At 48.3% G+C, this 16,961-nt stretch overlaps 1 protein-coding gene across 2 annotated transcripts in view; it reads left to right on the plus strand.

Annotated features, from left to right (window-relative positions):
• The first annotated feature begins 7,639 nt into the window (after positions 1-7,639).
• The window catches only part of FBXL19 (F-box and leucine rich repeat protein 19), a 34,616-nt gene continuing 25,294 nt past the window's right edge, over positions 7,640-16,961 (plus strand). The window contains exons 1-7 of one of the 2 annotated variants that reach the window (XM_073547463.1): positions 7,640-8,205; positions 8,292-8,490; positions 8,571-8,714; positions 9,721-9,807; positions 13,364-13,528; positions 13,639-13,671; positions 15,524-16,161. In XM_073547463.1, coding sequence (XP_073403564.1) covers positions 8,323-8,490; positions 8,571-8,714; positions 9,721-9,807; positions 13,364-13,528; positions 13,639-13,671; positions 15,524-16,161 — 1,235 coding nt within the window. In that variant the 5' untranslated portion in view covers positions 7,640-8,205; positions 8,292-8,322. The remainder of the gene's footprint in view (positions 8,206-8,291; positions 8,491-8,570; positions 8,715-9,720; positions 9,808-13,363; positions 13,529-13,638; positions 13,672-15,523; positions 16,162-16,961) is intronic. The other variant, XR_012220531.1, reaches the window with a different exon arrangement.

Here is a 16,961-nt window from a genome sequence, read left to right on the forward strand (position 1 = left end):
TCTCCTCATACATGCAGTGACTTCTCCTCATACATACACTGACTTCTCCTCATACATACACTGACTTCTCCTCATACATACACTGACTTCTCCTCATACATGCAGTGACTTCTCCTCATACATATACTGACTTCTCCTCATACATGCACTGACTTCTCCTCATACATACACTGACTTCTCCTCATACATACACTGACTTCTCCTCATACATGCAGTGACTTCTCCTCATACATACACTGACTTCTCCTCATACATGCAGTGACTTCTCCTCATACATGCAGTGACTTCTCCTCATACATATACTGACTTCTCCTCATACATACACTGACTTCTCCTCATACATACACTGACTTCTACTCATACATACACTGACTTCTCCTCATACATGCAGTGACTTCTCCTCATACATACACTGACTTCTCCTCATACATGCAGTGACTTCTCCTCATACATACTGACTTCTCCTCATACATATACTGACTTCTCCTCATACATACACTGACTTCTCCTCATACATACACTGACTTCTCCTCATACATGCAGTGACTTCTCCTCATACATACACTGACTTCTCCTCATACATGCAGTGACTTCTCCTCATACATGCAGTGACTTCTCCTCATACATGCAGTGACTTCTCATACATACACTGACTTCTCCTCATACATGCAGTGACTTCTCCTCATACATACACTGACTTCTCCTCATACATGCAGTGACTTCTCCTCATACATACACTGACTTCTCCTCATACATGCAGTGACTTCTCCTCATACATACACTGACTTCTCCTCATACATGCAGTGACTTCTCCTCATACATATACTGACTTCTCCTCATACATACACTGACTTCTCCTCATACATACACTGACTTCTCCTCATACATACACTGACTTCTCCTCATACATGCAGTGACTTCTCCTCATACATATACTGACTTCTCCTCATACATGCAGTGACTTCTCCTCATACATATACTGACTTCTCCTCATACATACACTGACTTCTCCTCATACATACAGTGACTTCTCCTCATACATACACTGACTTCTCCTCATACATGCAGTGACTTCTCCTCATACATATACTGACTTCTCCTCATACATACACTGACTTCTCCTCATACATATACTGACTTCTCCTCATACATACACTGACTTCTCCTCATACATACACTGACTTCTCCTCACACATACACTGACTTCTCCTCATACATGCACTGACTTCTCCTCATACATACACTGACTTCTCCTCATACATATACTGACTTCTCCTCATACATACACTGACTTCTCCTCATACATACACTGACTTCTCCTCATACATACACTGACTTCTCCTCATACATGCAGTGACTTCTCCTCATACATATACTGACTTCTCCTCATACATACACTGACTTCTCCTCATACATACACTGACTTCTCCTCATACATACACTGACTTCTCCTCATACATACACTGACTTCTCCTCATACATGCAGTGACTTCTCCTCATACATACTGACTTCTCCTCATACATATACTGACTTCTCCTCATACATACACTGACTTCTCCTCATACATTCACTGACTTCTCCTCATACATGCAGTGACTTCTCCTCATACATACTGACTTCTCCTCATACATATACTGACTTCTCCTCATACATACACTGACTTCTCCTCATACATACACTGACTTCTCCTCATACATACACTGACTTCTCCTCATACATACACTGACTTCTCCTCATACATGCAGTGACTTCTCCTCATACATATACTGACTTCTCCTCATACATGCAGTGACTTCTCCTCATACATACACTGACTTCTCCTCATACATGCAGTGACTTCTCCTCATACATATACTGACTTCTCCTCATACATACACTGACTTCTCCTCATACATACACTGACTTCTCCTCATACATACACTGACTTCTCCTCATACATGCAGTGACTTCTCCTCATACATATACTGACTTCTCCTCATACATACACTGACTTCTCCTCATACATATACTGACTTCTCCTCATACATACACTGACTTCTCCTCATACATACACTGACTTCTCACACATACACTGACTTCTCCTCATACATGCACTGACTTCTCCTCATACATACACTGACTTCTCCTCATACATATACTGACTTCTCCTCATACATACACTGACTTCTCCTCATACATACACTGACTTCTCCTCATACATACACTGACTTCTCCTCATACATACACTGACTTCTCCTCATACATACACTGACTTCTCCTCATACATACACTGACTTCTCCTCATACATACACTGACTTCTCCTCATACATGCAGTGACTTCTCCTCATACATACTGACTTCTCCTCATACATATACTGACTTCTCCTCATACATACACTGACTTCTCCTCATACATACACTGACTTCTCCTCATACATGCAGTGACTTCTCCTCATACATGCAGTGACTTCTCCTCATACATACACTGACTTCTCATACATGCAGTGACTTCTCCTCATACATGCAGTGACTTCTCCTCATACATGCAGTGACTTCTCCTCATACATACACTGACTTCTCCTCATACATGCAGTGACTTCTCCTCATACATACACTGACTTCTCCTCATACATGCAGTGACTTCTCCTCATAAATACACTGACTTCTCCTCATACATGCAGTGACTTCTCCTCATACATACACTGACTTCTCCTCATACATGCAGTGACTTCTCCTCATACATATACTGACTTCTCCTCATACATACACTGACTTCTCCTCATACATATACTGACTTCTCCTCATACATACACTGACTTCTCCTCATACATACACTGACTTCTCCTCATACATACACTGACTTCTCCTCATACATGCAGTGACTTCTCCTCATACATACACTGACTTCTCCTCATACATGCAGTGACTTCTCCTCATACATGCAGTGACTTCTCCTCATACATGCAGTGACTTCTCCTCATACATGCAGTGACTTCTCCTCATACATATACTGACTTCTCCTCATACATACACTGACTTCTCCTCATACATACACTGACTTCTCCTCATACATGCAGTGACTTCTCCTCATACATACACTGACTTCTCCTCATACATACACTGACTTCTCCTCTTACATGCAGTGACTTCTCCTCATACATACACTGACTTCTCCTCATACATACACTGACTTCTCCTCATACATGCAGTGACTTCTCCTCATACATACACTGACTTCTCCTCATACATACACTGACTTCTCCTCTTACATGCAGTGACTTCTCCTCATACATACACTGACTTCTCCTCATACATACACTGACTTCTCCTCATACATGCAGTGACTTCTCCTCATACATACACTGACTTCTCCTCATACATACACTGACTTCTCCTCTTACATGCAGTGACTTCTCCTCATACATACACTGACTTCTCCTCACACATACACTGACTTCTCCTCATACATGCAGTGACTTCTCCTCATACATACACTGACTTCTCCTCATACATGCAGTGACTTCTCCTCATACATACACTGACTTCTCCTCATACATACACTGACTTCTCCTCATACATGCAGTGACTTCTCCTCATACATACACTGACTTCTCCTCATACATACACTGACTTCTCCTCATACATGCAGTGACTTCTCCTCATACATACACTGACTTCTCCTCATACATACACTGACTTCTCCTCTTACATGCAGTGACTTCTCCTCATACATACACTGACTTCTCCTCATACATACACTGACTTCTCCTCTTACATGCAGTGACTTCTCCTCATACATACACTGACTTCTCCTCATACATACACTGACTTCTCCTCATACATGCAGTGACTTCTCCTCATACATACACTGACTTCTCCTCATAAATACACTGACTTCTCCTCATACATGCAGTGACTTCTCCTCATACATACACTGACTTCTCCTCATACATACACTGACTTCTCCTCATACATACACTGACTTCTCCTCATACATACACTGACTTCTCCTCATACATACACTGACTTCTCCTCATACATGCAGTGACTTCTCCTCATACATACACTGACTTCTCCTCATACATGCAGTGACTTCTCCTCATACATACACTGACTTCTCCTCATACATACACTGACTTCTCCTCATACATACAGTGACTTCTCCTCATACATATACTGACTTCTCCTCATACATACACTGACTTCTCCTCATACATACACTGACTTCTCCTCATACATACACTGACTTCTCCTCATACATGCAGTGACTTCTCCTCATACATATACTGACTTCTCCTCATACATACACTGACTTCTCCTCATACATGCAGTGACTTCTCCTCATACATATACTGACTTCTCCTCATACATATACTGACTTCTCCTCATACATGCAGTGACTTCTCCTCATACATACACTGACTTCTCCTCATACCTGCACTGACTTCTCCTCATACATACACTGACTTCTCCTCATACATACACTGACTTCTCCTCATACATGCAGTGACTTCTCCTCATACATACACTGACTTCTCCTCATACATACACTGACTTCTCCTCATACATGCAGTGACTTCTCCTCATACATACACTGACTTCTCCTCATACATACACTGACTTCTCCTCATACATACACTGACTTCTCCTCATACATACACTGACTTCTCCTCATACATACACTGACTTCTCCTCATACATGCAGTGACTTCTCCTCATACATACACTGACTTCTCCTCATACATGCAGTGACTTCTCCTCATACATACACTGACTTCTCCTCATACATACACTGACTTCTCCTCATACATGCAGTGACTTCTCCTCATACATACACTGACTTCTCCTCATACATACACTGACTTCTCCTCATACATACACTGACTTCTCCTCATACATGCTGTGACTTCTCCTCATACATACACTGACTTCTCCTCATACATGCAGTGACTTCTCCTCATACATATACTGACTTCTCCTCATACATGCAGTGACTTCTCCTCATACATGCAGTGACTTCTCCTCATACATACACTGACTTCTCCTCATACATACACTGACTTCTCCTCATACATACACTGACTTCTCCTCATACATGCACTGACTTCTCCTCATACATACACTGACTTCTCCTCATACATACACTGACTTCTCCTCATACATACACTGACTTCTCCTCATACATGCAGTGACTTCTCCTCATACATGCAGTGACTTCTCCTCATACATGCAGTGACTTCTCCTCATACATACACTGACTTCTCCTCATACATACACTGACTTCTCCTCATACATGCTGTGACTTCTCCTCATACATGCAGTGACTTCTCCTCATACATACACTGACTTCTCCTCATACATACACTGACTTCTCCTCATACATGCAGTGACTTCTCCTCATACATACACTGACTTCTCCTCATACATGCAGTGACTTCTCCTCATACATGCAGTGATTTCTCCTCATACATATACTGACTTCTCCTCATACATACACTGACTTCTCCTCATACATGCAGTGACTTCTCCTCATACATACACTGACTTCTCCTCATACATGCAGTGACTTCTCCTCATACATGCAGTGACTTCTCCTCATACATACACTGACTTCTCCTCATACATACACTGACTTCTCCTCATACATGCAGTGACTTCTCCTCATACATATACTGACTTCTCCTCATACATACACTGACTTCTCCTCATACATGCAGTGACTTCTCCTCATACATGCAGTGACTTCTCCTCATACATACACTGACTTCTCCTCATACATACACTGACTTCTCCTCATACATACACTGACTTCTCCTCATACATGCAGTGACTTCTCCTCATACATATACTGACTTCTCCTCATACATACACTGACTTCTCCTCATACATATACTGACTTCTCCTCATACATGCAGTGACTTCTCCTCATACATGCAGTGACTTCTCCTCATACATGCAGTGACTTCTCCTCATACATGCAGTGACTTCTCCTCATACATATACTGACTTCTCCTCATACATACACTGACTTCTCCTCATACATATACTGACTTCTCCTCATACATGCAGTGACTTCTCCTCATACATGCAGTGACTTCTCCTCATACATGCAGTGACTTCTCCTCATACATACACTGACTTCTCCTCATACATGCAGTGACTTCTCCTCATACATACACTGACTTCTCCTCATACATGCAGTGACTTCTCCTCATACATATACTGACTTCTCCTCATACATACACTGACTTCTCCTCATACATATACTGACTTCTCCTCATACATGCAGTGACTTCTCCTCATACATACACTGACTTCTCCTCATACATACACTGACTTCTCCTCATACATGCAGTGACTTCTCCTCATACATACACTGACTTCTCCTCATACATGCAGTGACTTCTCCTCATACATGCAGTGACTTCTCCTCATACATACACTGACTTCTCCTCATACATACACTGACTTCTCCTCATACATGCAGTGACTTCTCCTCATACATACACTGACTTCTCCTCATACATACACTGACTTCTCCTCATACATATACTGACTTCTCCTCATACATATACTGACTTCTCCTCATACATATACTGACTTCTCCTCATACATGCAGTGACTTCTCCTCATACATGCAGTGACTTCTCCTCATACATACACTGACTTCTCCTCATACATATACTGACTTCTCCTCATACATGCAGTGACTTCTCCTCATACATGCAGTGACTTCTCCTCATACATGCAGTGACTTCTCCTCATACATATACTGACTTCTCCTCATACATATACTGACTTCTCCTCATACATACACTGACTTCTCCTCATACATGCAGTGACTTCTCCTCATACATGCAGTGACTTCTCCTCATACATGCAGTGACTTCTCCTCATACATACACTGACTTCTCCTCATACATACACTGACTTCTCCTCATACATATACTGACTTCTCCTCATACATATACTGACTTCTCCTCATACATACACTGACTTCTCCTCATACATGCAGTGACTTCTCCTCATACATGCAGTGACTTCTCCTCATACATGCAGTGACTTCTCCTCATACATACACTGACTTCTCCTCATACATACACTGACTTCTCCTCATACATATACTGACTTCTCCTCATACATATACTGACTTCTCCTCATACATACACTGACTTCTCCTCATACATGCAGTGACTTCTCCTCATACATGCAGTGACTTCTCCTCATACATACACTGACTTCTCCTCATACATGCAGTGACTTCTCCTCATACATACACTGACTTCTCCTCATACATATACTGACTTCTCCTCATACATGCAGTGACTTCTCCTCATACATATACTGACTTCTCCTCATACATGCAGTGACTTCTCCTCATACATGCAGTGACTTCTCCTCATACATGCAGTGACTTCTCTCTGGGGTCATCATGACCTATTTTACTGCAAAGGACTAGAAAAAAAATCAGAAATATAAAAAAAAACTACATTTCCCAGCAGGTGACCGGGAAAGTCCCGGAAGTCGGACACTTCCTTTTCCTCTTCGCATCCCCCCTCCCAAGACTACATTTCCACGCGTCCTCCGCGGCCACACCACCGCCGCCATCTTGCTTGTAGTCCCGCGAGCTTCCGCCTTCCCATAGCAGAGAATGGGACTAGAACTCTGGTGAAGACCACAGTTCCCGGCGTGCCCCGCGGCTCTGTGGGCGGGAGCTGTAGCCTTTCCCACTGGGCGGCCATGTTGGATGTGGTATTGTTGTGTGTGTGAGTGTGAATGTGAGGGGAAGGCAGGCTGCGAACTGGGGGCAGCTGGTTAAGGGCCTAGTTTCGGGAATCAGGGGCCCCTGCCGGAGTCAGTCCGTGCTGCTTGTATAAGAGGAGCGCCGGGGACAGCGAGCAGAGGATGAGGCAGCCATAGAGGGGAGGAGGAGGCGCCGGTGACTACAGGGAGATCCGCAGCCCCGTGCAGAGAGGGGGAGCCGCCGGGCTGGGGGGGCAGCTGCTCCTGGAGGGTCCTGGGGGCTCGTGGCCTGTATTATTGGGGTGCACACCCCTCTCCTGGAGGATGCTGGGAGAGTAGCGGGCGGGGGTCCTGTGATAGCTCTGGGGTATGGCCCCCTCCCCCGTGTAGCATGGTGGGCCACTGTTACTGATCGCCCCCGAGAAGACCCCCGGATTGTGATCATGAGCCGCGGGCAGGCTCGGTCAGCAGCGAGGAGCAGGTGAGTGGCAGCCGACATGGCGTCCGTCTGTGAGCGCGCTGCTCCGGGCGCCACCGTCCCCCCGGTGTAACGTCTCTGCCCCGCAGGTGCGGCCGCAGCTGAGGCCTCGTCCGGGAGATGTCGGGGAAGGGTCTGGGGGCTGCGCGGCGCAGGAGGACGCGCTGCCGGAAGTGCGAGGCCTGTGTGCGCAGCGAGTGCGGAGAGTGCAACTTCTGCAAAGACATGAAGAAATTCGGGGGCCCCGGACGGATGAAGCAGTCCTGTCTGAAGAGGCAGTGCACGGCGGTAAGGAGCGGGGACGGGGGCAGCACGGCGGTGGCGGCACAGAGAGCACGGTACTGACGCCATTCTCCTTTCCTCCACAGCCCGTCCTACCACACACGGCCGTCTGTCTCCTCTGTGGAGACGCCGGGAAGGAGGACACCGTTCAGGACGAGGAGCAAAAGTTCAACCTGTCGCTCATGGAGTGTACCATCTGCAACGAGATCGTCCACCCCGGCTGCATCAAGGTACAGTCCGACCTTGGACCCTGCCGAAACAACCCACCCTGCACTGTAAAGTGGGTTTATTAGTAGCATCCACAGGCTGTGCCACCGTACACCTCGGGCACCGCTCCTGCGCTTTGGGCACCCTTCTCGGCCGCTCCTGCGCTTTGGGCGCCCTCCTCGACTGCTCCTGGGTCTCGGGCACCACTCCTGGGCCTCAGGCACCCTCCCCGGCCACTCCTGGGCCTCGGGCACCGCTCCTGCGCTTTGGGCATCCCCCGGGCGCTCCTGGGCCTCAGGCACCGCTCCTGCTCTTTGGTCACCCCCCGGCCGCTCATAGGCCTCGGGCACTGCTCCTGCGCTTTGGGCATCTCCTGGGCCTTGGGCACTGCTTCTGCGCTGTGGGCAACGCCTCGGCCGCTCCTGTGCTTTGGGTACCCTCACCAGCCGCTCCTGCACTTTGGGCACCCCTCGGCCGCTCATGGGCCTTGGGCACTGCTTCTGCGCTGTGGGCAACACCTCGGCTGCTCCTGGGCCTTGGCCCCAATCACACTTTTCCTTCAGGCCAGTAGAGGTGACATCTTGGAGACCTCCAGCTGTTACTCGCCCCCTACACCTGATCTCCTGCGGTCACTGGTGGGGGTTGCTCTCAGGCCTCCTTAGGGATCTGGTGATCACTTCCTGGTTCTCTGGGGATGTGATCAGTTTTCTGCTCACCTGACGCCACGGATGAGGCCGGGGTGATTAGATCAGGTGCTGGGCGCTCACGGCTCCGGAAGGTGGTGGGGAATCTGGACCCATTGCTGATGGTCTCGGCCCGGTGTTCTTGTCGTTTTTTTTTTTTTTTACGTCAGAGGAAGCATTCTCCACTTTGCTGACAGTTTACAGTTGGGGGAGGGGAGTGCATGGTTGTGATTGCAGCCGTACGATTATAAGGGATCATGGTGAGGAACTGAAGAAAGTCCCAAACATTTCATCCAAATCTTTGCTTACTGTCAGTGAATGTAACCGACTCACCTTCTCTCCTCAGATGGGTAAAGCTGAAGCCGTTATTGACACAGAAATCCCCAACTGCTGGGAGTGTCCGCGCTGCGTGAGAGAAGGCCGCACATGTAAGGTAAGTGCGGGGAAGGAGTGCGGCTCCTGTGCTGGCTGCACCCCTCCTGCAGGTGCGGTGTCTCCCAATGTGTGTACGACAGTCGCCTTCATCTCAGCAGTGAAAATCCGAAAACTAAGCGCCCATGTAATGTCAGCCCGTCGTACTGCCGGGGAGGAGGGGATCTTGCAGCCAAAACACTGCTTCACTGCTGTCTGTGGGCTTTATTGGTATGTTGGTTCTTCATGCCCCATGAACTTTTCCCAATTCTTTTTTTTTTTTTTTTTTTAATGTTACCCCCACAAACCTGCATGTACTTTATGTGACACCAACACGAAGTCCAAGCATTTGTGACGTGTAAAGAAAATGATACGGAAATGATTTTCTAATAAATTATGCAAATATAAATCTGACAATTGAGCCGTGCATTAGTCTTCAGCCCCCTGAGTCAGTACTTTGTATGACCATCTTTCTCTGCAGTCTTTTGGGGTCTGTCTCTCCCGGCTTAGCAGATCTAGGGGTCACACTTTGCTCTTGCGCAGTGACATTGGATGGAGAGGTCTGCGATCAGTAATTTTCTGGGTCTGGACTGTGACTGCGCCGTTCGCACACAGGAATATGCTCTGATCTAATCCCTTCATTGTATCTCTGGCAGGATGTTTAGGCTGAGTTCACACGTGGCGTTTTTTTCGCGTTTCCGCGGCGGTTTTAACCGCGCGATTTTGCCGCGAAAAATAAGCATCCCATGCATTCCTATGGGATTCCGCAATGCTGTGCTAATGCTGCGGTTTTTACCGCGGCGGAATCGCTTTGCGGTAAAAACCGCAGCATGCTCATTAATTTGCGGAATCGCGGCGATCCCGCACCCATAGGAATGCATTGTTCCGCTTACTTCCCGCATGTGGTTGTGCACACCATGCGGAAAGTAAGCAGAACATTTGCGGATGGTTCCCACTGTCCGGAGGAGAGGAGACTGTCCTCCGGGCTCTGGGTACCATATCCCTGTAAAAAATAGAATTTAAAAATAAAAAATATTGTTATTCTCACCCTCCGACGTCCCGCACAGCCTTCCCGCTTCTCTTCACGCTCTTGTTCCCAGTAGTCCTTTGCGAAAATGCCCGCGATGGCGTCCGTTCTCGCGGGATCGAGAAGTCTCGCGGTCATTCGCGCGATGTCATCGCGAATTACCGCGAGACATCGCGATCCCGCGAGAACGGACGTCATCACGGGCATTTTCGCAAAGGATTACTGGGAACGGATGCGCGGGACGTCGGAAGGTGAGAATAACACTATTTTTTATTTTTTTTTTTACATTCTATCTTTTACTACTGCTTTGAGCAGGGGGTTGGACCAGATGGCCCAGGAGGTCCCTTCCAACTCTACGATTCTATGATTCTACTGATGCTGCATAGGTGGCCTCAGTAGTAAAAAGTTGGTCACACTTGTCAAACACTATGTTTGACGAGTGTGACCAACCTGTCAATCAGTTCTCCAAGCGATGCTACAGATCGCTTGGAAAACGCTAGCATTTTGCAAGCTTAATTCCCTTTGCCAAATGCTAGTTTTTCTGCGGGGAAAATCGCGGAATTTAAAATGCGATTTTCCCGGGGACTGTAATTCCGGAATTCTCGCTGTAATTTCCGCGAGAGTTCCGGTACGTGTGCACTTAGCCTTAGGGTCGTTGTCCTGATAGAAAGTGAACCTATACCCCCTTAGGTCTCCTGCAGCCTCTAACAGGTTTTGCTCCACGATTGCCCTCTGTATTTAGCCCGATCCATCTTCCCATCACCTCTGACCAACTTCCCTGCTGTAGAAAATCCTCCCCACAGCAGGATGCGGCCACCACCATGTGTGACAATGGGGATGGTGTTTTCAGGGTGATGTGTAGTGTTTAGTTTTCCACCACACACAGTTTTGTTTGTAGCCCAAATAGTTCTCCTTTAGTCTCATCTGACCAGAGCACATTCTTCCACATGCTCGCTGTGTCCTCTACATGGGACTTCTTTATGGCTTTCAAAAATGTTTTTCTTGCCACTCTTCTATAAAGGCCAGATTTGTGGCATATATGTTGTCTTGTGGAGAGATTCACCCCCTGAGCTGTGGATTTCTGCAGCTCCTCCAGTGACCATGAGCTTCTATGCTGCTTCTCTAATTAGTGCTCTCCATGCTTGGGATGTCAGGTTAGGTGGGTGGCCATGTCGTGGTAGGTTTGCAGTTGTGCCATACGCCTTACATTTTTGGATGATATTTATACATTGCTCCATGAGATGTTCAGAACTTGGGCTATTTTTTTTTTTTTTTTTTTTTTACAATAACCTAACCCTGCTTTCTTCTCCAACTTTAACCCTAACCTGTCTGATGGGCTCCTTTTGGTTTTCATGATGTCGTTTTGATCAGTGATGTTCTCCACAGACCAGCTGTAATTATACTGAGGAGAGATCACACCCAGGTGGACACAATGTACTAATTACCGTATTTTTCAGGTTATGAGATGCTCCGGATTATAAGACGCACTCCAAATTTTGAGGAGAAAAATAGGAAACTTGGTGGTGCTTCTTATAATCCATGCGTCTTATTGCTTACCTGGGGTGGTGGCTGCGGTGACGCGGGGTCCCAGGGTCTCTGCTGGAGGAAGTAGGAGTGGGGTGATGTCGCAGGCTGAGATGAGGGGGAGTTCTGATGTGCGGCGCGCTGCTGCGGGTGTTTCCGGTGCTGCAGGGATGTCTGGTGGTGCTGCTGCGGGTGCTACAGAGGTGTGCGGGTGCCCTGTGGGGGATCTCATCTGTGCATGCGCCGCCCCCGGTGGCCATTTTCCCGGAGTCCATGGCACAGGAAGCCATGAAACTGCGGGGGAGCTCTGACCTTTCACAAAATGTCGGCAGCGCCCCCAGCAGCACCGCCTGACACCCCCGTAGCACTGTCGGACACCCCCTCATCCCAGCCTGTGGCCTGTAGCGATGGTACTGGTAAGGTATATCGTATGCACATTATAAGACACACCTCCATTTTCCTAAAAAAATAATCCGAAAAATATGGTATGTGACTAATGGGGACGATTGGTCACTCAGGATTTATTTAGGAGCATCAGACTATAGGGGGCTGAATATTAATGCACAGAACAATGGTCAGATTTATATATATATTTATTTTTTTTTAATAATTAGAAAACCTCACTTTTTGTTTCTTTTACACGTCAGATTCTTACTACTTTGTGTTGTCACAAAAAAATTAAAAGGTTGTGGGAGTAATGTTGAAAAGTTCATGGGGTATTAAGACATTATCAAAGCACTGTGTGTAGTGAGGAAAAAAAAAAAGCTTTGGCTCTTAGTAGATGGTGAAATGAAAATCCAAAGGTTCCCTCCTTCCCAAGTTGTTTTATTGTGGGGTAAAAAAATTCCCCCTGTCTGCAATGATGATCATTATCTCCCTCTCATCTTGTCGTGGTGCCATTGCCCACCACAGCAAGCAGCCTTTTAAAAAAAAAAAAAAAAAAAAAAAAAATCCTGTCCTTTAGGGGTTAGGCGCGATTATTCGGGCGGTCCAGTAATCCGGCATGTCTGCTCTCGCTCTTCCGCAGGATCCGTTGGACAGTTCAGGTAAACGGCGCTTGGACAACAGAGAAGAAGCTGTGCGGTGGAAACTCACAGATGACCCGGCCCCTGGGAGGAAGAAGCCCCCCGACGAGAACCAGGGACATAAAAGGAAGAAGGATCCGGTGCAGGAAGCGGGAGTCAAGAAGAAGGTGGGCGCATGGCTCATCTGTCACCCCACCCCGTAGCGCTTTTTTTTTTTTTTTTTTTTTTTTTTTTTGTTGTCCCTATCTGATCCTTTTCTGTTTTCATTTGTTTACAGGTGAAGGCAGAGAAGGATAAGAAAATCAAAAAGGTGCGTCCAGTGCAGTGCCCCCTATGCTTCTGCTCAGTGTTCACCCCTCTGATGCGCTTTCTGTCCGGTGCGGGGCCGCCATGTTTGTGCTCTCTGATCGCACTCCGTCCCGCGCGGGGCCGCCATGTTTGTGCTCGGTGTTGCTCCCTTCTCTGTCCCGCGCAGGGCCGCCATGTTTGCGCTCGGTGTTGCTCCCTCCTCTGTCCCGCGCAGGGCCGCCATGTTTGTGCTCGGTGTTGCTCCCTCCTCTGTCCCGCGCAGGGCCGCCATGTTTGTGCTCGGTGTTGCTCCCTCCTCTGTCCGGTGCTGGGCCGCCATGTTTGTGCTCGGTGTTGCTCCCTCCTCTGTGCTGCGCGGGGCCGCCATGTTTGTGCTCGGTGTTGCTCCCTCCTCTGTTCGGTGCTGGTCCGTCATGTTTGTGCTTGGTGTTGCTCCCTCCTCTGTCCCATGTGGGGCCGCCGTGTTTGTGCTCGCTGATGCTCCTCCTCTGTGCTGCGCAGGGGAAGGCACAAGTGCCGAAACGCGCGTTTGGGTTTGGCCGTGGTCCCACTTGTTGCTCCCATACTGAGTAAGTGTTCCCCTTCATTATTGCTTTATCATTGCTTTATATTACTCTGCTGGGAACTTTCTCCTTTACAATATGGTCATATCCTTGGGTCAGCACTGCCTATGTTTAGACTTATGAGGTACTCCAGGATGATTATGTAGTTTTATGATTACTCTTTCGGAGCAACCATTGTCACCCGGCCTTTTGTTTTCTTGCCAATGTCACTTTTTAGTTGTGTTTTGCTGTTCTCATCCTTCAATAAAATTATTTTGCACTTCATTATATGGTATTAGAACTTTTTTTACTGCTTTTTTGGTCAGTTGTTGTATTTGATATGCAGTGTGTTCTACACTGTCCATCGTGTGCTGGAATCTTGGTTGTGATTACCAACACATCTAGATTATCATGATTTTGACTAACCACTCCAGCACATTTTGCTGTCCTTTGCTCTTACATGTTTTGTGCTTGCTGTTGCTTCCTCCTCTATATCCGGTGCGGGGCCGCCATGTTTGTGCTCTGTGTTGCTCCCTCCTCTATCCGGTGCGGGGCCGCCATGTTTGTGCTCGCTGTTGCTTCCTCCTCTATATCCGGTGCGGGGCCGCCATGTTTGTGCTCTGTGTTGCTCCCTCCTCTATCCGGTGCGGGGCCGCCATGTTTGTGCTCGCTGTTGCTTCCTCCTCTATATCCGGTGCGGGGCCGCCATGTTTGTGCTCTGTGTTGCTCCCTCCTCTATCCGGTGCAGGGCCGCCATGTTTTGTGCTCGGTGTTGCTCCCTCCTCTGTCTCGCGTGGGGTTGCCATGTTTTGTGCTTGCTGTTGCTCCCTCCTCTATCCGGTGCGGGGCCGCCATGTTTTGTGCTCGGTGTTGCTCCCTCCTCTGTCTCGCGTGGGGCTGCCATGTTTTGTGCTCGGTGTTTGTCCCTCCTCTATCCGGTGCGGGGCCGCCATGTTTTGTGCTCGGTGTTGCTCCCTCCTCTGTCCCACGTGGGGCTGCCATGTTTTGTGCTTGCTGTTGCTTCCTCCTCTATCCGGTGCGGGGCCGCCATGTTTTGTGCTCGGTGTTGCTCCCTCCTCTGTCCCACGTGGGGCTGCCATGTTTTGTGCTTGCTGTTGCTTCCTCCTCTATCCGGTGCGGGGCCGCCATCTTTGTGCTCGGTGTTGCTCCCTCCTCTGTCTCGCGTGGGGCTGCCATGTTTTGTGCTTGCTGTTGCTTTCTCCTCTATCCGGTGCGGGGCCGCCATGTTTGTGCTCGGTGTTTCCCACTCTGATCGCGGTGCTGATCTTCCGCTGTCTTTCTGTCCGGCAGGAACCGCAGGCGCCTTCAGAACCAGTCCAGGTGACGGATCGCTCCCACCAGCGCGAGAAGATCGAGCGCTTCAAGCAGATGTGCCAGATGTTGGAGCGGGCACGCAGCAGCACCTCCAGCTCCAGCTCCGACTCAGATTCTGACTCCGACTCCAAAGCTTCCCGGGGCAGCAGCGACACGGGTGAAGGGGGCGAGGGACGATCGTCCCGGATCAGCTTCAGCACTAGCTCAGAGGAAGACGAGGAAGGAGCAGGAGGGGGCTCAGCCACAGATGGACAGAATGGCACCAGGAATGGCAAACAGAAGTCCCCCCGAGGGAACGGCCGGGAGAAGGAGAACCGGAGAGGAGGTGGTGTGGCCGTCAGGAAAGCGACGTGTGGTCGGAACACAGTGCAGGCCTTGTCCAGGACTCAGATACTAAAGAGGCCACTGGTGCCCTCTCCGCCTAAACCGCCTCCCCTCCAGCTAGAGAGACACGTGGTACGACCCCCTCCCCACAGCCCCGAGCCAGACTCCCTGCCATTGGACAGTGGAACAGACCATGTGATGCAGAGGGGGGTCTGGCTGGCTGTTTTTAGACATTTGGAACAGAGAGAGCTTTGTGTCTGTATGCGGGTGTGTCGGACCTGGAACCGGTGGTAAGAGCGGGAGCGGACCAGGGGAGTGCTGTACCCAATGTCCTGATACCACAGTATTATTAATGAGCGATGGCAGTCGCAGCTCAGTGGTGCCACCTTGTAACCGTCAAGCGCCCCCTAGTGGTGATAAAATGTGCGGAAATACTGAGACTGCACCGCAATAAAAAAAGAGAAGAGCCAGCACTGCCAGTGGTCAGAACGCATAACATGAGGTGCATATGCACATATCTTACTGCATTCAAAATGAGACGTTTAGCAAAATATTGATCAATATATTGAGCCACCCCGCCACGCCAAGGCAATCTCATATGGGGGGTCCTACTCTACATTTTTATTTATTCACTGTGCCATTGCGGCCTCCTAAATGTTTTAAAAGCAAGACCATATCAAATGCAATCCATACCTGAAGCATATCTGCATCACTCCCGTGCAGCCAGATGGAGCAGGTGCAGATAAAGGCCAACCAGGTCTGAACACAGACATCTCAGGTTTGACCTCCACACACTGCCTGACCAGCAAACACAGATGAAGGGCAATGCAGGCTCAGACAGGGATGCAAAAATTAAAGCCTGGGGCAGGGCGGGGCTGCCGTGAGTGTGCACAGCAGCCTAGATCAATCACAATAAACACAGAAAAGATGGCGAACATCATGCATTTGATATGGTCTTGCTTTTAAAACATTTAGGAGGCCGCAATGGCACAGTGAATAAATAAAAATGTAGAGTAGGACCCCCCATATGAGATTGCCTTGGCGTGGCGGGGTGGCTCAATATATTGATCAATATTTTGCTAAATGTCTC

This window comes from Dendrobates tinctorius, unplaced genomic scaffold, assembly GCF_039654945.1.
Source record: "Dendrobates tinctorius isolate UK_male_01 unplaced genomic scaffold, ASM3965494v1 ptg000152l, whole genome shotgun sequence".
NCBI lineage: Eukaryota > Metazoa > Chordata > Amphibia > Anura > Dendrobatidae > Dendrobates > Dendrobates tinctorius.